The following is a 19439-nucleotide window of genomic DNA, read 5'->3' as shown; positions in this document are numbered from 1 at the left end:
CACTGGGTTGTTGCTGTAGATTTTTTAAAATGCTTTCCACTTTCAATGAAACTAGGCAAGTCCCATAAACTAGCTGTCAAGATCCTGGACCCCATGGTGGACCCCATCTGGCCTTCAGTTTGTATCTGCCACTCATTTAATGGCTTTGTGCCTCAAGTTCCTCATTTGTAAATTCCCCATAGGCAGTTTTGAGATGGGGTGGGACGATGCTTACCCACGGCCTAGCGGGAGCTCAGTGGCCAGTCACCATGCTGAGGACTGGTGGGAGCGGACTGTCACTGCAGGCGTTCCTTTCTGTGTCTGCCCTGGGATGTCCTCCTGTCAAAAGGCAGCAGCACTGAGGTTACTCTCCCGCGGGGCTTTGTCAAAGGATTAGTGCTTGAAAACAACAAAAAGAGCGTGAGGCTCTCTCTTCCTTCTGGACTGAATCCAGATTCAAGTTTGTTGCTGATCAGAGGCACCTGGGAGCTCATTACACGCCGTGCTGGTGGAACAGAGCTGTGCTGGTGCCCAAGCCTTTTGGTTCTGTCCCCTGAAAATCAAAACAAAAGTTCCTCCTCTGACTTCTTCTAAGCCCTCCTCACAAAGCAAATGTAGGGCAACGCGGCCTCTCCCACCATCTCTGTGGGTTGCTTTCAGGTCACCGGGGTCACTGCCTTTGCAGCGGCTAGTGCAGCCAGCTGGGCACCTCATCGACGGCTGATATGGGCTAGGTGTATGCTGTGAAGAACCATGCATTCCTGTGCGGTGACATGTCATGAGCGTGTAAAGTGTAATCAGCTGCAGGCTGAGGTCACGGGAGTGGTGACAATGTGGGTGGGAAGGCCTCCAGGACAGGCTGCTCGTTCTCCTGGGGCACAGGACCAAGGTGCACACAGACAGAAAGGCAGGGCCCACAGCTACTCTGGAAGGTGCCCGGGGCTGTCCACACACACGCGTGCCCTGTCTACCCTCCCTCACTGTCTGGTCCCACTACCACCCCGGCAGGCTGGCTTCTGCCCACTTGACTTGAAAATGCTCTTAGGTGCGACATCTAGACTTTCCAAATGACCAAATCCAGTGTTTTCAGTTCTGCCCTGACCTTTTTGCTCTTCCTGCAACATCTGGCACTGCAGATCACTCCCACATTCTTAAAACCATCTCCTCCCTTGGAACCTGGGTTATAAATTATTTCCATATTGCCTCCTACCTCTTTGGTCACTTTCCTTGGTCTTCTTTGCTGACTTTTCTTCTTCCTCCTGCCCAGGATAACCTTCAGGCTCCATTCCAACTCTTCCACTCTCAGAGCATATTCATCTCCACACCTGGCTTCTGTGGCCATCTACTCCCACCTCTCTGTCTCCAGTCCAGCCCGCTCTGTTGAGATCTTGTATCCGACTCCCCATTGGCCAGCTCCCTCGTAGGCCCTTGGGCTCAACATGAGCTCAGCATTCCCCACCCCACCCCAACCTGCTCCTCCTCCAGCATTTGCTCCTGCAGTGAAGGACACCACCATCCGTCTGGTCACTCAAGCCAGGAGTTGGCCTCCCCCCCCCCCCCCACCATTGACCGCTCCATCTCGCCTAAGCTATCTCCCAAACCGTTCTGGACTCCCTCCCTCTTCTTCATTCCCACGGCCATTGTGTTACTTCAGTGGGTATCATTTCCCCCTGGGTTGCTACCGTAACCTCCCACACTGTATTCCTGTCCGCCCACAATCTCTAACGCTGTTACCAGAGTGATCTTTCTAGGGCACAATCTAGTAATGTTTGTCTGCTCAAAGCTTCCACTGGGACTCCATCACCTCCAGAAGATTGCCTCAGCTCTTGGTCATCCTGCTCACCTGTCTAACCACCGGTCTCTTGAGGTAACCACATGCACCCTTTGGTCCACCAGCCTGCAGGACCCCTACATGCCTCCATGCTTCTACCCACAGTTCCCTTTCTCCTAATTCCAACTTATCCTTTAGATGTGGTTCAAGTGTCACCTCCCCCGAGGACATTCTCCCTGACCTGTACTCCTTGCCATCCTTATCAGAGTCTGGTTCCTCCCTCTGGTCCCCCATCACTTTTAGGCAGAGCTCTTTCAGAGTGAGTATCACACTGTGTGGGGGTAGCTGATTTACCAGCTCACCTTTCCAGGGGGACATCTTTGAGGTCAAGGGCTGAGTTTTCATCTTTCTATCTCCAGCATCTATCACTGTGTCTGTGACTCAATTAATGTTGCTGGTAAAAGTAAAGAATGAAGATAAGGGATGTTGAGAAAGCTAACGCAGACATAGCTACTTAATAAAAATTGTCACCTGGGGTCAAACCAAGAGCTGAACAGACCAGTATTCTGGCTCTGACAGCAGTGATGGTGAATTTTCAGGAAGAGGGGACAGAATCATGACATATAAAGCTGGAAGGGTCATTTAAGGTCATCTAATTTAACACCCTCATTTTCTAGGGCCCAGAGAGTTGGACTGGATTCCCTAGGTCACACAGCTCATCAAAACAGAATTAGAAGAACCTGGGTTCCTAGACCTTGCACCCACTGTTCCTACAATTTCACTGTGCTGCCCCCTGAAGGGAAAATTGGGAGCGTTCTCTAAAAGCTCCTAAAGTCCCTTAGGAACACGTTATGGCCTCAGCATCCGTGACTAGTTTTAACATTCTTCTTAACCAATTTATATTATCAATATTCTTAGAGATAACAATATTCTTAGAGATAACTTCTCACAAATATCGTGAGAAGCTATGTAAAATTTGTGAATGGCTCTCTCCGTCTGAAAGTTTTTCCTTGTATTGAACAGAAGTCAGCCTTGCCCTAACTTGTACCCTTGGGTGCAAGTTTGACACTATCCTTCTTTGAAATGTGGTGAAGTTCAGAACTAAACACTATTCTGTTTCAAAGATAAATTTCTTCTCATCATATTCTTCCATCAGCTGCCTGCCATTAAATCCAAAGCTGTCTCTTTGTTTGCATCTTGTCCTTCTGTTTATATCAAGTGGTGTGTCGCTATTAGGGCCAGGCTCCATAAAACCTCATTCTTTCTTCTAGAACATGCTTATTTATTGACATACTATGTCATGCACCTTTCTTTAACATGTTTTAGCTTCTGATTATTATGAACAAAGAATGTCTCCTTTTTTTTCTTTCTAGAAATCCTTATTGATTACTTTAAAAAATTTCCATAATCCCTGACTTCAAATTGCTCCAAGTAATTGTGGAGATAAGACACACAGAATATCTTGTCTGAAATTTGAAATGCTCAATATGCAAATCTCGGAGTTTCCTGTAAGGACAGGCCTCTGAGGGTGGACGGGTGGATGTACTGTCTCCTTGTTTGTTATGCAGTGATGTACAACCCCCTAGTGGGTCATTAATGTAACATAAAAAGGAAGCTGAGGGCAATGAGGTATGGCTTCCTCCATTCGTTCATTCAATGTACAAATGTTAATTGAGTGCCTACCATGTTCCAGGCAGGTTTTAGGTGCTGGACATACTGCAGTAAACAAAAGCATATGCATTCGTCACTTAAGATGAAGAAGACAGCCAGTAGAATAAGTCTGGGGCAAAAATCAGGAGCTTGATTTTGGACAGGGTAAGTTGGAGATGCCCATTAGTCTTCCAAGTTTCTTCTTTTAAAAATTAGTTGGTGTCTGGGAACATCTGTAGAGCACTTGTGAGCAGAAAACACAGACAGAGTGTCAATAATCTCTTCATTTGGGATTTCACCAAATTTAAACGAAAACTGACAACATGAGCACATTTAACAAGAAAATTGTGCAGACAGTGAATTAGACCCTGGGCGCGGGAGAGTGGTTACAGAGATGCTCAAGCCTTGGCCCCACCCTCATGGAACTGCTCATCTCTTACTTCTCTGTTTAAATGTAATCTTCAGTTTCTGTCTCAGTTCTTTGTTTGTTTTCTGAATTCTCACCGCAATTTGTAACGGCTGAATTTCTCTGCGTGCTTGTGTCCATCTACCTCCTCCACCTCCAGGACTGCGCGTCAGTCCTGCTCACTGGGGTATCTTCAGCACCAGGCAGAGCCTCAATTTATATTTATTGAAGGATGAATTTTTGATTTAATATGTCAGATAAGGTAGATATACATGAGAAGCTAGTAATATAGACTAGTATATGGCACATTCTAAATGAGTAAAGAACACAGTTAATTGTTCTTTTAGGCGATCACAGTGGGTTGAAGGCAGTCAGGCAAAATTTCAGGGAAGAAACTGGGCATGAGCTGAGTCTTAACGAACAGGCAGACTATGAAGGAAGGAGGGAGGAAGTGACAGCGGAAGGGTTGTTTTCTGTAAAGTGTTCCTGATTGATTTCCACATGCTCCTCAGCCACCAATGTCTCTTTATACTCTGGTGTCTAGTGGTCTCTGCTGGGCTGTCTCGCCCCTCACTCCTACCCAATGATATGGACTAACTCTGCAAGTCATTAGGGTTTGTCACGCCATGTCTATGTCACTCTTTTCTTTATCATTGTCATCATGGCCCCACTGTCTCTTTTTTAATGAACACCCAGCATACCAATGCCTATCATTATACCTGCTACATAGTAAATGCTCAATAAATATATGTTGAATGAATATATGTGCCTAGGAGCTGCTCTCCATACTCCTGGGGTGGCCCTTTCCCCAATATTTAGTCTCTGCCATGGGGCTGGGGGCATTTGAAACATGAGTACCAGAGGGCTCACTCCAAATCCTCGCATGATTATTAATGAGCTTCTTTCTCATATTTTCATGTAACGAAGATTTACTGCATGTCTCCTTTATTACAGGACTTATGCTGGCTACAAGGAGCTTGGAGCTGAGCTCCTATGAGACCCACGTAAATAAATCATCAAACAAATAACAAGTTAAAGGTTGATTTATGCATGAAGGGGTCTGTGAACACTGTAGATGGAGGAATTGCTTGTTCTGGTGTGCTAGGAAAGGCTTCCTAGAGTGCAGGAGAGAAAGTTGGCATTGAATCTTGAAAGACAATTTGTGTCCTCGAGACAGATGTGATCGGGGTGGGGGAGTGGATGAGGGAGTAAGGCAGACAGCATTGCAGCCAATGGAATAACAGGTGCAAAGGAGGTAGTGGTAGTGGTGGTAGGGGGCATCTGAGAAAGTGTGCTGAATTCAGGGAACTGGGGCAAAGAGCAGAAGAATGGCCCGAGAGAAGATGCGGGACTGGATTTGGGGCTGGCCAGCCAAAGAGCTCCACGGATGTCCATCTTTAAAATGTATTAAAATAAAAAATATAATGCCAATTAACTCAGCCACTTGTAGCTCCTTACATAGCTTTTGAAACCTAAATTGGTCACATTCCCTTGAGGTAAGACAGTGCCCTTGAATGTTCCTTTAAAAATTCTCCTGGCTGGCGATTTCAATTGTTATATTCAGTGCATGTAATAAATTCCTTATTTTTAACATAAAGAGGTTTGTAATTCTTTTTTTTTTTTTTTTGTGAGGAAGATCAGCCCTGAGCTAACATCCATGCTAATCCTCCTCTTTTTGCTGAGGAAGACCAGCTCTGAGCTAACATCTATTGCCAATCCTCCTCCTTTTTTTCTTTCCCCAAAGCCCCAGTTAGATAGTTGTATGTCATAGCTGCACATCCTTCTAGTTGCTGAATGTGGGATGCGGCCTCAGCATGGCCAGAGAAGCGGTGCATTGGTGCGCGCCCAGGATGCGAACCCCGGGCCGCCAGTAGCGGAGCGCACGCACTCAACCCATAAGCCGCAGGGCCGGCCACTGTAATTCTTATTAATAGAAAATCAAGTTCCTTTCAGTCCCATGCTGAACAGATATTTAAAGAAAATTGACCTACTTATGCATTGCCAAGTTATTAGCCTTCAGGTAATACACATATTCCACCATCCAGCCCCACCCAGGGGCCTCCAGGTCCCCTCTCCCAGCTAAAAATGAGAATGTTCCATTTGGCTGGGTGAGCTGAAAATGTTGGTTTCTGTGGGTGCCCAGAAGAGGCTGCGTTCAATGAAGTATTGTCAGTTAAATATGTGTCCAGCATCCAGCATCCCAACTACCCTATTTGGTAGTCTTTTCTAATAAAATTTTTTTTTGTAGGAGTCTTAAAGGTCCCTGACTGTCTCTGCCTTAGAGCCATCATATTCTCTGGGTATTCCAAAACATCAGGGACTTCCATATTCTACCCTGAGGTTTTGTACACATCCTCTGCATTTGAACAGGCCTCTAAATTTGGTGTTCAAAAATATAGTCCCTATGTGAAAATGTCAAATCACTACGTTGTACACTTGAAACTAATATAAGATTGTATGTCGATTATATCTCAGTAAAAAAATAGTCTATGGTGACTGCACTCTGACGTCGTGTGTGAACTTTAAATCATTACCATGAGTAACCACTGTTTTCACATTGATTCTTCTCTTCCCGGACGTTGGACCTAAAGCAAATAATTTAACCTTTCTGTGCTTCCATTTCCTCATGGGAAATGATAACACTACTTCCTCCGTTATAGGTTTGTGTTGAGAAATAAACGAGACAAGACACGCAAAGTGCTTGGCACACCCCCGCACCAGAGCCAGCACTCATCCGCGCATCCTTTAGAGAGGGACTGCACTTTTGATCTCTGTACTTCACTCTCACCAAGTCTTCCGCGTGACCCCGCCCAGGCTCAGGGTACAGGAAGCTGCGAGAGAACAGTGGGTAGTGTGAGGGGTCAGAGTGCAACGGTCAGAAGGTAGTTGGTTGAGGCAGTGTGCAAAGAAGTCTGAGGAAAGATCTCTGGACTTTGGTTACACCTCAGCCAGAGGAATAGAGCCGCGGGCACCCACCTGCTGCCGCTTTCTACCTCCCTCCCTGCCTTTGATTTGGCTCCGCCCCTTTCTCCCTAGAGGTTGAAAGCAGACGCCGACACCGACGCGGTTGCCTAGCGATAGGCTTTTCCCAAGATGCCCATGGTGTTGTGTTCTCCTTAGCCAATCAGAGAGGAGAAGCGACCTGACCGCGGGCCAATAGACTGCGAGTCCAGGGCCCGCGACGGTTAAACGGGGGTGGACACTGGAGCTGCGGGGCAGTGGGGTTCGGAGGGGTCCCGGAGTCGGTGGCTGCAGCTAGGTGCCTGCATCGCGACCTGCAGGAGTCGTGCGGCCGGCCCGGCCATGCCGACTCGGGCGGAGGACTATGAGGTGCTGTACACCATCGGCACGGGGTCCTACGGCCGCTGCCAGAAGATCCGGAGGAAGAGCGACGGCAAGGTGAGCGCGGGCCCCTGCCCTGTCTCCGCCCCTGCTGCGCCCGCCGCCGCCGAAGGGAAGCGAGAGGCCTGGGCTTGTGGATCTCGAAAGCAGGGTGCCTGCAAGAGTCAGCCATCTTCCCCAGGCCTGCGTCTGTCCTGGGTCGCTCAAGGAACGGGAGACTGTATTTTTTGATATAGCATATTTTTACCGTCTTTTTTCCTTTCTCTTCCATTTCCTTCCTTTTTCCTGCTTTGACCTGCTGAGGGCCTTCCATTGGTGACAGGTAGCTGACTTCTGAGCTATTTTTAGAGAAGAGTAGCCCTCTCAGACGAGAGAAAGGGGCGGGGCCCCCAGAACCTGGAGCTTTATGTCTTGCAGTCAGACTCATTTAAAATACCCATTATTCTGGTTATTGATTCATATTTCCCAGTGTGTGTAGGTAGACCTTATACAATGAGAAACAATACAAGAAACGATGAGAGGAAACTGCCTAGCTGCTGCTGGAGGGATCTTTAGTAAGGTCTCTCACCCTGGAAAAACTTGACTGGTTGGGATGATCAGGAACTTGGACTACCTCCGCTCCAGCCTTGACCAAAGTACTTTTTGCCAACCTCCCACAAAACAAGTGAGGGTAGGGGGTTGAGGGAGGCCTAATGTCTCTCATCCCTCTCTCTCCTATTGCACCATTTACTGCTTAAAAATTAGAGGAAGATTATGAAAATAAACTCAGGGGTCCTTAAGTTCATTGAATGAAATTAGATGATAATGACTGTATGATCTATTTAATAGGCAAGTAATTTTTAAAAATTTTAAATTTTGGAACGTTCATTTATACCTTGGAAATTCTTATTTCAGATATTAGTTTGGAAAGAACTTGACTATGGCTCTATGACAGAAGCTGAGAAACAAATGCTTGTTTCTGAAGTGAATTTGCTTCGTGAACTGAAACATCCAAACATTGTCCGTTACTACGATCGAATTATTGACCGAACCAACACAACACTGTACATTGTAATGGAATATTGCGAAGGAGGAGACCTGGCTAGTGTAATTATGAAGGGAACCAAGGAAAGGTAAATTAATCTTTTAAATATAACCTGAAAATGGGCCTAGTTTCATTTCTTTAAGCATCCTGTTTTAGGGTCAGGAATGAAGTACTTAGTAATGTGGAAGAGTGTGCTTGTATTTGTTTGATGAGTCCACAGTACTTTAGAAAATCCTTGGTGAATCAACACCCATATTTCATATCAAAATAATTTATTTCCCTACTTCTACACTTTGAAAACTAGATAATTCATATCATCCCATCTTTGTAATGGTTTTATTCAGAAGTTATATGCTATATAACTGCTTTGATTTCAGACAATACTTAGATGAAGAGTTTGTTCTTCGAGTGATGACTCAGCTGACTCTGGCCCTAAAAGAATGTCACAGACGAAGCGATGGTGGTCATACTGTGCTGCATCGGGACCTGAAACCAGCCAATGTTTTCCTGGATGGCAAGCAAAACGTTAAGCTTGGAGACTTTGGGCTAGCTAGAATATTAAACCATGATACGAGTTTTGCAAAAACATTTGTTGGCACACCTTATTACATGTCTCCTGTAAGTATCTCAGAATTTAGATACTTTTTTAACATCTTCATGCAAGCATTCAAATGCAGAGAAATTGAGCTTTGTGTTTGTTTAGTAATATCCAATAGCCAAGAATTAATAATACTATTTCCTTTTAAATTTGTATTTTCCAAATGGACCACCAGACCATTAAACTCCTCTGTATCAGCAATTCAGGTAAGCTTTTATTGAGTGACTACCAGGTGCTCACCTCTGGGGTTACAATGATGACCTAGGTTTTGTCTTTGCTCTCAACAGCAGTGTTTCTCAAAGTGCCATAAGTCCTGGACACCAGCTTTTACTTGTTTGGAATATTTGTTTAAAATGCAGAGTCCTGGGCCCCAAATCCAGTGAATTTGGGTCTCTGGACAGGTCCTTGCATTCTGCCCTCCCCCCCTTTTATTTTGGACTCCATATTTTAACAGACTGTAGATGATTCTTGTGCATGGAGATTCAGGGCTCAAGAGGCTCACTCACTTCAGATAACATGTTTTTACGGTGTTAACTTTCTGTACTTGTTCTTTTTTTCTTGACTTTTCCTACAGTGGAGGTGCAGAGACCACCCACTTTACTTATTTGTTTCCTCTATTGCTAGATATTTTGTTTCCAAAATTTCTCACCATTCTAAGGAGCACTGCTATGCATATCTTTGTATAAATTATCCTTTCTTCCTTTTTGGTTATTTCCTTGGGGTATAGGTCTCAAAATGAAATTGCTGGGTCAAAGGGTATGAACTGTTTATGACTCTCTAGATATCGCTTGATGGCTTTTAAAAAGCTTGAATCAATAAGTGATAGCACCAGTGTGCTGTAGATGAAATCTGAGCAGATAAAGATGGAGAGATATTTATTAATTTTTTTAAGAGTTCACAAACATTTCTAGGATATTCTAAATCTTTTTTGGTTATATTAACTGATCTGACTATAGTATAAAGCTTTGTAAATTAATGATTTTGTTTTTGACTAAGATTAGACATGGCCAGAAGAGTGTCATTTTCTTGCCAGATCAAGTTGCAAATAGAAAGCCTTTAACATAAAGGAAAATTATCCAGAAGTAGTTCTTGGAAAATTTGAAACCTGTGCAATTCTTTTGTTCCTTTTCCCTCCTGCCCTTGTAATTAGATCAGTTCAGCCTTCCCTAAGGCATTGATTGTCAGGAAGTGGTCTCGGACTCACCTGTTGTACTTTATTTTTATTTTTATTATAAATTTTTATTTACTTATTTATTTATTTTTTTCCCCCAAAGCACCAGTAGATAGTTGTATGTCATAGTTGCACAGCCGTCTGGTTGCTGTATGTGGGACGCGGCCTTAGCATGGCCGGGGAAGCGGTGCGTCGGTGCGCGCCGGGATCCAAACCTGGGCCACCAGTAGCGGAGCGCACGCACTTAACCGCTAAGCCACGGGGCCGGCCCTCACCTGTTGTACTTTAAAACACTAAGAAGACTCCTGTGTATTTTGGTCCTTGCATCTGTGCCCTCTGTTGAGAATAGGAGCTATGGTAGACTGGTGTTACTGTAAATGTCGAAGAAGGACAAACATTAGAACAAGACATGAGAATATTGGTTGCTATGGTGGTTTATACAGTGGACTAAGGAAAAAATACATAAATGAATAATTCAATTAGCCTTTTATGTCTATATCCATTTAAATGTGAGCTAGATGTATGTTTTGGTTATTCTGGAATTTTCTCTGGTTCTTTTAAAATGAAGTTTCTAGATTATGAATGCCTTGAGGGTAGAGGTCTCATATTCACCCGTGAATTGCCAGTGCCTCGCCTATAGTAACACTTAATGTAACATTTGTGAATGACTAATAAGTGAATGAATTATATATGACAAAGCATATTAGGATAAGATCATTGTCTTTTTTCCAATATAAATTTGAAGATAAAGTACAGAATACCACTTTTTGTTATTATGATACAAGATCTGATGTAAGCTGAATCAGCCTTTTGTATTTGAAATTTTTGTTAGATATAAAATATTATGATATAAAATTTTTTCCCTTGAGTGAATATTACCAAACTTTAAGTTTCCATTTTTGTCTCAGGGGTAATTTTATAAGTTTTAAAACAAAAGAAACTTTTAAATCCTTCTACTTTACCTTTTTCCCCCTTAAGGAACAAATGAATCGCATGTCCTACAATGAGAAATCGGATATCTGGTCACTAGGTTGTTTGCTGTATGAACTGTGTGCATTAATGTAAGTATGAAGAAGACACATTTCTAGTCTGAGGTTTATACTGAGAGAGGTTTGTCACCTTTCACTGGGTTCAGCTTTTTGAACATCCATGCTTATTCAAGTCTGAAAGAATTATACCCTAAGTTAAAATTGAGGTAGATGGACAGGTTAAAAAAATTATATACAAATTAATATTTTAACCCATGAGGCTGGATCTTGACTTGTTCAAGCTTCTAACCTGATTCCAAGCTTCCCTGTTACACTGATGTTTAGCTCAAGGGGAGAGCACACAGGTCAGGCAGGTAACGTACAGCTACCATAAGGATATGGAAGAAACGAAACAAAGGTCCAGGGGAGAGGTCCGGGGGCTTGGAGATCAGAAAGAGCTCCAATTCTTTCCCTTTTTTCTTTTCGTTTTTTTTTTTTTCCTTCTAAGCTATTCTGTAGAGCAGTGGTTCTCAACTGAGGGGGGAGGGAAGCAATTTTGCCCCCAAGGGACATTTGACAATATCTGGAGACATTTTTGTTTGTCACAACTGGGGAATGATCCTGGCATCTAGTGGATAGAGGCCAGCGATGCTGCAAAACATGTTGTGATGCACAGGACCACCCCCACAACAAAGAATTATAGGCCCACAAATGGTAATATTGCCAAGATTGGGAAACTTAGCTGTAAAAGAAAATCTCAGAAGTAGAAACATAAATACAAACTGCAACTTAAACTATGCTTTTGATTTGATTCTTATTATATATTTTCATTTCTACATTTAAAAAATTTCCCCCCCCAGGCCTCCATTTACAGCTTTCAACCAGAAAGAACTAGCTGGAAAGATCAGAGAAGGCAAATTCAGGCGAATTCCATATCGTTACTCTGATGAATTGAATGACATTATTACGAGGATGTTAAATTTAAAGGTAAAGATTATAAGATTATATTGTTTGTTTCTATCTCTCAAAGTTTTGAGTATATGTTCTCTCTTGTAGAGCAATGAGACTGAAAAAACATTAAATATAGTTCCTTAGCTAAATCTACTCTGTTAACACAAGTGAAAACATATGTAAATTTGGCAGGTTGCACCTCCTTGCTGCCCTACCTTCTGTGCCTTCTTTGTGTCTCCTCCCACTCTCTGCCCTGGTAACAGATGGTTGGTAGCAAAGAAAGATTGAAAAAAGGAACCAAATCCTCAGTTCCCGTTGTCCCCGCCTACTGCAGAGTGGCAGGTGGTACGGGAATGGGCCAGAAATAAGACTATATTACGCTACCTCTAACTCCAATTGAGAGATTAGAGACCATTAGAGATAGGGGTGTATGTGTGGGGAGGAGGGGTGGCTAAAAAGAGCAGCAGGGAAATGAATAAAGAGATTATGTGGAAAAGATCTGGCCATGGGATGAGGAGGGAGATGTCCTAGGGATCAGGCTGATTTAAGAGCAGAAGTGAAATGCTGTGGGATTACAAAGGAAGATTGAGGTGAAGTAACAAGATTGAAGGTCAGTGAGAGAGCATCCTGCTTCAAGTAGTTTAGAGACGCAAGGGCAGCATTTGCCCTAAAACAAACCCTAGAGGTGCCACCAAGCGTGAGCACAGGGCTTGAGCCTTCTAGGTTAAAGGGGAACAAAGGTAAGCTAAAATCTGTGCTACTTTGTGGACTCAGAACCTCATGAGTTAAAGTCACCAGTGACCCATTTTTCAGGTGTTTAAGACTCATCCTTAAAGGAGTCCTTTCTTTTGTCTTGGAAATATGTGCTGTTTTTAATGTAACTGCTCTTTTAGGATGAGTATTCTGTTATGAAATCTGACTGTAACACTGAATATTTTTTCCCAGGATTACCATCGACCTTCTGTTGAAGAAATTCTTGAGAATCCTTTGATAGCAGACTTGGTTGCAGAAGAGCAAAGAAGAAATCCCGAGAGAAGAGGGCGACGATTGGGAGACCCTGAAAAGTTGCAGGATTCCAGCTCTGTGTTGAGTGAGCTGAAACTAAAGGAAATACAGTTACAGGAGCGAGAGCGAGCCCTCAAGGCCAGAGAAGAAAGACTGGAGCGTAAGTCTGAATGGGGGCGAGGCAAAGAGAGCAAGAGAAAGATTATTTTGATGTGTGTGAAAATCTGTTTGAATGGAGTATTTTATTTGTGTGTATTCTATTAGAACATTCTCATAAATACTTGAGAAACAAACTATGTATTGTGGAATATGTAAATCAAGCTTGCTGAAGCCTTCAGGTTGAGCCTCCTCTGAGATGAGTTGCTATCATTATATTGTTGGGCACCCACTGTGATGGCCCTAATGTAGTAGCCATTATACTTTACTGTGGGGTTACTTTTTCTTTCTCTTCCTTAATATATACACTCTAAAGTTTTTCCATTGTAAAGGAAGGTCTTAGAATTTGCTGCCTTCCATAATAAAAACCATTACTTCTACCTTCTGATGTGGCTGCTCCAACACAGTCCAGGTCTCAAATCCTGCAGTACATAGGACTAGATATGTTCAGGCAATTCAATAGAGAATGCGGTACAAGATATTCTAGGTTTATAAGCAATGATCTGATGGGTGCTAATTAGTTTTTCATGTGGAAAGTCTGTCTACTCCACTGAGGTGAGAGCTGTTACCAGGGTTTAGGATTGTGCAAGGTAGCGACAGCAGTGAGGCTCTTCATTTTCACATGGAGAGATGAGCAGTGGGGTCGTGACTGTCCCTCACCCACCCTCATGGCTCACTGATTTCGTTTCTGCAGCTTTATGCCCAATTTAAACCTTACAAATTTTTTTCTATTTAAATGCGCTTATAAGCATCCAGTGCATTCGTTACTGTTTTACTTCCTAATGATGATTGTATGGTACTGTGAGATATGCCTTCTGTAGAGGTACAACCTATGCTTACCCGGAAACCTTTTTTTTGACTCTTCTGTCAAAAGAATTTTATTAAAAAAAAAAAGTTTTTATTAAAACTTTCCCCAGTGTTTTGTAATTTCATATAGCAACTGAAATCTGAACTTTCTGAATTCTGAACCATGAATAAATAATAGCCTTTGTTACTGATCTAAAGGAGTACCTCCTAACTGAGTTGTGGTTTTTTCCCTTCTATTTGGGTGCTGTCATTCACCCAGAAGAAGGAAGGTTTGTACTGTGAGCCCAGGTAACTCTTGTAAATGAAATGTTGCCCCTTTTCAGTGAAGAGCAGAAATGGCTTTAGTTTTTTGTTTCCCCCAATGAGTTACTTCTACACAACATGACCAAAGGTTGAAACTAACTTAGTACTTGTGCTTAAACCAGTCCTAGTAAGAAAACCTAAGACAACAGACAACATAATAAAACACTGAGTTAAAAACTAGTACAATCAGGATGACTGGGGTATATGGTGAGAATGCTTTCACAGAGCATTACTAATCGCTGGTCAGGCACACTAGTCTTAGTGACAAGGAAAAGCGATAAGATTACCAAATGTAAATTGTTTTATACCCAAAGCTGCTTGTTAATTTCTTTCTTTCTCATTCCATTCCCTTTTTAAAGAGAAGGAACGTGAGCTTTGTGTTCGTGAGAGACTGGCTGAGGACAAGCTTGCTAGAGCAGACAGTCTGTTGAAGAATTACAGCCTGCTGAAGGAACACAAGTTCCTGTCGCTGGCCAGTAGACCAGGTATGAGAATCAACTCAGTAAACAGCAGCTGCTGCCACAGATGAAGAAACCAGCACAGCGTTGCCCCCACGGTGGCTTTCGTAGCCTTTTAATTTACAATGTCTGGAATTTTAAGATGAAGTTAATTGAATATATACATTTCACTAGAAGTAAGAATTCTGTTATAGCAGAGATTTATTTACTGGGTTCATAGACCTGAGGCAGCGAGTCATAATGATTTCATCTTCTATTTTATTTCCCTTATCAAACCATGTGTTTAGTATTTGATATCTATCTTTAAAAATAAGGACATTTAAAAAATGCTGTGCATTTCAGATTTTTTTCTGGGTATATTATCAAAACGGTACATTGCTCTCCATTTTCAAGTAAAAATCCTAGCATTTTACTGTTGCCACATGACCAAATAATACATGCCACATCCTTCATAGAAAGTATGGCTTAAAAGATGTGATAGACCAACTGTAGAACAGGCCATCACTTTTGGATCTTTGCTAAGACCTGTTCAAATTGAAACGTGTGTCTGTCAAAATTGGATTGTTTAGTATCTACGTACACTCTGTGTGTTTCCCTTGTTATTCAGGGTCTAGTACGTAGACAGCCAGCCTTTTTAGGGCCCTGCCTTTGTGGGCGTTGTCCCATCACTCTGGTCAGAGGGGCTTAGTGTGTGTACCAGTGAACCAGCTTCTCACAGGTTTTCTTCATTTCACAGAAACCCTAAGTCTAATTTAACCTACTGTTTAAGATTATAGAAAATTCAAAGTGTTAAACATCTTTTCTCTTGATTTCTTTACGACACAAATTATTTTAAAAAGTCTTCTACTGATTTTAAAAATTGAGTGTCTGAATTTTCCAGTGAAACTTAGAGTTCTTAGGGCTCCCTCATGCCATGTAGGACAGCATCTATGAAGGCCTCATTTCCATCTGGAATAAACTAAGAGAATTTGGTCACTTCAGTGAGCACAACAGCATTTTGTAGATGGAACAGACAAAAAAACTACTTAAGTTAGTTTGATGATTACAATAACTTTAAAGTGTTAAGTGGTGGAAATAAATGAAGCTAGTGATGGAAGTAAAGGAACAAAGATTATATAAAACTTTGGCTTCATCTCTGTTAGAATATCTTCTTTCTTTTTTCTCAATATTGCTATCCACCATTTCAGTACTTTTATAATATTTATTTCAGCTTTTCTTAGATTCCACACTGCCATCCATAAAGACAAAATAGACTTAAATCATGATTTCTGTGATAGACTGAGGAGAAATTTTTATCTGACTGAGTTTCATGCATCAAACCCATTGCTAAGAATTCTTGAAGGCCCTGTTGGGGACGGCTCTTCCAGTTAAAGAGTTTATTTACATCTTGCCCTGAGAATCTTTGAGCTAGAGAAGGATGGTGTGTTTTGTAGGTAGGTATTGGAATCTACCTGTACACGAATCATGGCAAATACTTAAAATGAGCTGTAGAAATGAGTATCCTCTGGGGCTAGGAGATATTTTAAAGTCCTGAGTGTGTCAGAGCCATAAGATAAGCAACAAAGCAGTGGGGACTGGGTGCCATTGTGAACTCTGGACAGTTGGAAATATCCCATCCCTGTCTTTGGGCTATAAAATTCAGAAAGGAGGAAAACATCATAAATATAAGGAGATCCTCACAGTCAGCAGCAACATCTTCTTTAAAGGTGTTCTTAGTGTCAACCCAAATAATCCATAACCAATCTATAAATCAAACTTGGGGTGAGTTTATTATGAACCAGATTTGAGGGCCATATAGCCCGAGAGAGTCCTTCCACAAAGGAATGGAGCACTCCAAAGAAGTGGGGTGTACAGAGTGGTTATATACCATCAAAGAGCATGTATCACGTGATTGCAATGTCCCTTTACAGTAGTCACAAGATTGCCCTGTCAGCACAGTGATCGATGGACACAGCAGGTAGCAGGTCTGTTGTCTTGAGCTGGGTGGTCACAGGGTGAGCGCAGCAGTCAATTCCTAGCCTAGGGAGAGATGCTTATCCTTAAGGAAGTGCCACTGTGGGGGAAGTTACATCTTTATCTTAAGGGCATTTGTTCTTGTCTTGAGGACGTGGTAAATGCTTAAAGCAGATATACAATGCATGCTCAATGGCCACATCAGGCTCTTTTGGAAAAATGATGTCAGGCTGAATTAGTTTTATACCAAATGGCTTCCTCATATACTCCAGTATATCCTATTGCTTGCCATTTATTTATTATTTTCCCCTTTTTGATTTATAATCTTTCGTTGGAAAGCATTGATGATCAAAATATTGTCCCTTGGTGCCAGGGTGGTTGCTATGCCATTAGTGAGATTTACCACAATTTACATTGTTGGTTTACAAGCGTATACCAATTTGTACTGTGTCCTGGTGGTAATGAAAGGTGGATCTATTTGAAACAATAGGTTAAGGTCTAGAAGCAATCAAGTTTGCTTTGCAGCAGAAACAATGTGTGAAGCAGGAAGGCACGGGACAACTGGAAGGCAGTGTTTTTCTGCGCAGCCTCCTCCTACCTCAAGGCCTTTCCCTTTCTTGGGCCAGGAGCGCGGTTCCTCAAGCTAGTCCCGTGGCTTCTTGCTTCCTCGCTTTCATCAGGTCTCTGCTCAAGTCACCTTATTCTGAGGCTTCATCACTGCAAACATCACCCAGCGCCTCTGTCTCCCTTTCTCGGTGTTATTTTTCACCCTCAGATGTTCCTCATGTGCACCTGTTTATTTGTTTGTGGTCTACTCCTCCTACTAGAATAGGGCCTCTGTTTGGTCCACAATGGGCCGGACGGTGAGATCAGTAAATATTTGAACATATTTCTTTTAAATTGGCACAAAGGAAAAATTAAAAGGTTCTGGAACTCAAACCTGCAAGTCCGCGACCTCCCGAGAGTTCTGTCAGTAGCTAATTAGAGTTATTACTTTAAATTTTTTTTTCATGTAAAAAACACAATTCACGTTTTTCACTACACTGTTACTTGATTTACCTTTTCCACACTGAATTTGTTTAGGTTCTTTTTCAAACAAGTTTCTGCTCAGTTAAGCTGCTTTGAAATAAGTGTTCTTGAATATTTAACCAAAACTGTAGGTGCTCTCTGTAAGAGCTTCTGCTTCCATATTTTTCTGGAAGTAATGTGTTCTGGGTAGAATGGCACTTGTTTTCAAGAATAGAGATAAATAACACTGATTTCCGGAAGTTTTATATTGTGGCCCTTAATCCCCAGTGCATTTAACCTTAAGAGAAAAGTTGATTGCTAAGAGAATAAAACATACGTTCTTTGATTTTTGGCACCTTCCAGAAGTATTTTTTCAGTGCTGTGGATTAAAAGGCTGATTGATTTCTGCCAGCCTCATGCCCCTACCTCCCATCCCAGAGAAAACAAGGCAGGTATCCAGATTTCAAATATGACCTGTAAAATAAATATTTTTGATAAGTCTGATAAGTATGGAGGAGTTGAACTCTGTTCAAGTAACTCAAAACCCGTTTTCTTTTTTTTTTCTGAAGAACTTTTGGATCTTCCATCCTCGATAATTAAGAAGAAAGTTCATTTCAGTGGGGAAAGTAAAGAGAACGTCCTGAGGACTGAGAATTCTGAGAGTCAGCTCACCTCCAAATCCAAGTGCAGAGACCTGAAAAAAAGGCTTCATGCTGCTCAGCTGCGTGCTCAAGCCCTATCAGATATTGAAAAAAATTACCAGCTGAAAAGCAGACAGATTCTAGGCATGCGCTAGCCCAGCCGAGAGACACGGGGCTGTGTACAGTATTAAATATTGCCGACCCTTTAAAGATTGATATTCAACTGCTGTGGCTGTATATACTTGGTTCTGTGAGCCATGCATTTTTGTATAGTAAGCATATTTTGGAATTGCTTTTGCTGTTGTTCAGCAACAATTGTAAAAATGTCCACATCTTTAATTTTTCTTTCCTTTATTAAGAACACTTTATAGAAAGAATGACACTTTCTTGGTTGGTTGGGCTTTTAATCCTGTGTGTGATTACTACGGGAACATGAAATGTTACCTTCTAAATGTTGGGGGAAAATAATGTCAGGAAAAAAATATTTACCCGGGAGTAGTACTTAGACGTTTTAAATGACTGAGTGGTGTGCTTACAATTGTCTTGTCTACATTTAAAATTTAAGTCTGAGGTTTTAAATGTTCTTGAGCTTAGAAAATCTAATTGGATACAAACTAGTTACTAATACCATGCCATCTTGCTTATAAATATCCCATTGCTCTGTAGTACAAATCTGTCACCTTTGTGAAAATTCATCACTGTGATGTCTATGTTCTTTTTTTCCTTTTTATTCTTTTTAACAGTATATGAGCTAGCTGTCATTTACCCACCTCTTTCTCACTAAATAAAAGAGTTCTTTAGTTTCCTTATATTTATGTCTCTTGGGTTTGTTGATCTCTTAGTTGGAGCGAGTCTGTGTTTGTGATTCATAGGCCTTGGAGGGTAGGGACGAGTACATCAATCTGATGCTCACAAGAGCTGTAATGGCACTTTACTACCCATCTCGTTAGTACACCTAAGCCAGTGGTCCTTAACTGGGGGCAGTTTTGCCCCCCTGGGGACATTTGGCAATTTTTAATTGTCATGATTGGGAGGAGGGGTGCTGCTGGCATTGAGTGGGTAAAGGCTGGGGATACTGCTAAACATCCTACGGTGCACAGGATGGGCCCCCAACAAAATGTCAGTAGGGCCACTCTAGAAACCCGATCTAAGCTACAACTTGTTGGAATACACTTCACCCTTGAAGGAAACATTTTGGTTTTAGTGGATTTTTTCTAATATGTCTGCCTTTTAATATGAATTAGCAGT

The 19439-nt window shown here is 42.1% G+C and overlaps 3 protein-coding genes across 3 annotated transcripts in view; all 3 read left to right on the top strand.

Annotated features, from left to right (window-relative positions):
- LPGAT1 (lysophosphatidylglycerol acyltransferase 1) overlaps positions 1-19439 on the top strand; it is a 321343-nt gene that overhangs the window by 114906 nt on the left and 186998 nt on the right. The gene's annotated exons all lie outside the window — the stretch shown is intronic.
- Positions 1-19439, top strand: part of INTS7 (integrator complex subunit 7) — a 340989-nt gene that overhangs the window by 288348 nt on the left and 33202 nt on the right. The gene's annotated exons all lie outside the window — the stretch shown is intronic.
- NEK2 (NIMA related kinase 2) lies at positions 7035-19012 on the top strand. Its single transcript, XM_058539799.1, has 8 exons — positions 7035-7205; positions 8043-8260; positions 8550-8790; positions 10920-11002; positions 11770-11896; positions 12806-13025; positions 14491-14616; positions 18120-19012. Exons 1-8 carry the CDS (start codon positions 7110-7112, stop codon positions 18344-18346), a joined length of 1338 nt encoding a protein of 445 aa, XP_058395782.1. The 5' UTR covers positions 7035-7109; the 3' UTR covers positions 18347-19012.

Source organism: Diceros bicornis, chromosome 4 (assembly GCF_020826845.1).
Source record: "Diceros bicornis minor isolate mBicDic1 chromosome 4, mDicBic1.mat.cur, whole genome shotgun sequence".
In the NCBI taxonomy this organism is placed as follows: Eukaryota; Metazoa; Chordata; class Mammalia; order Perissodactyla; family Rhinocerotidae; genus Diceros; species Diceros bicornis.
The sequence above is the reverse complement of the archived record's forward strand: the minus strand, read 5'-3'. Positions and strand labels throughout refer to the sequence as shown.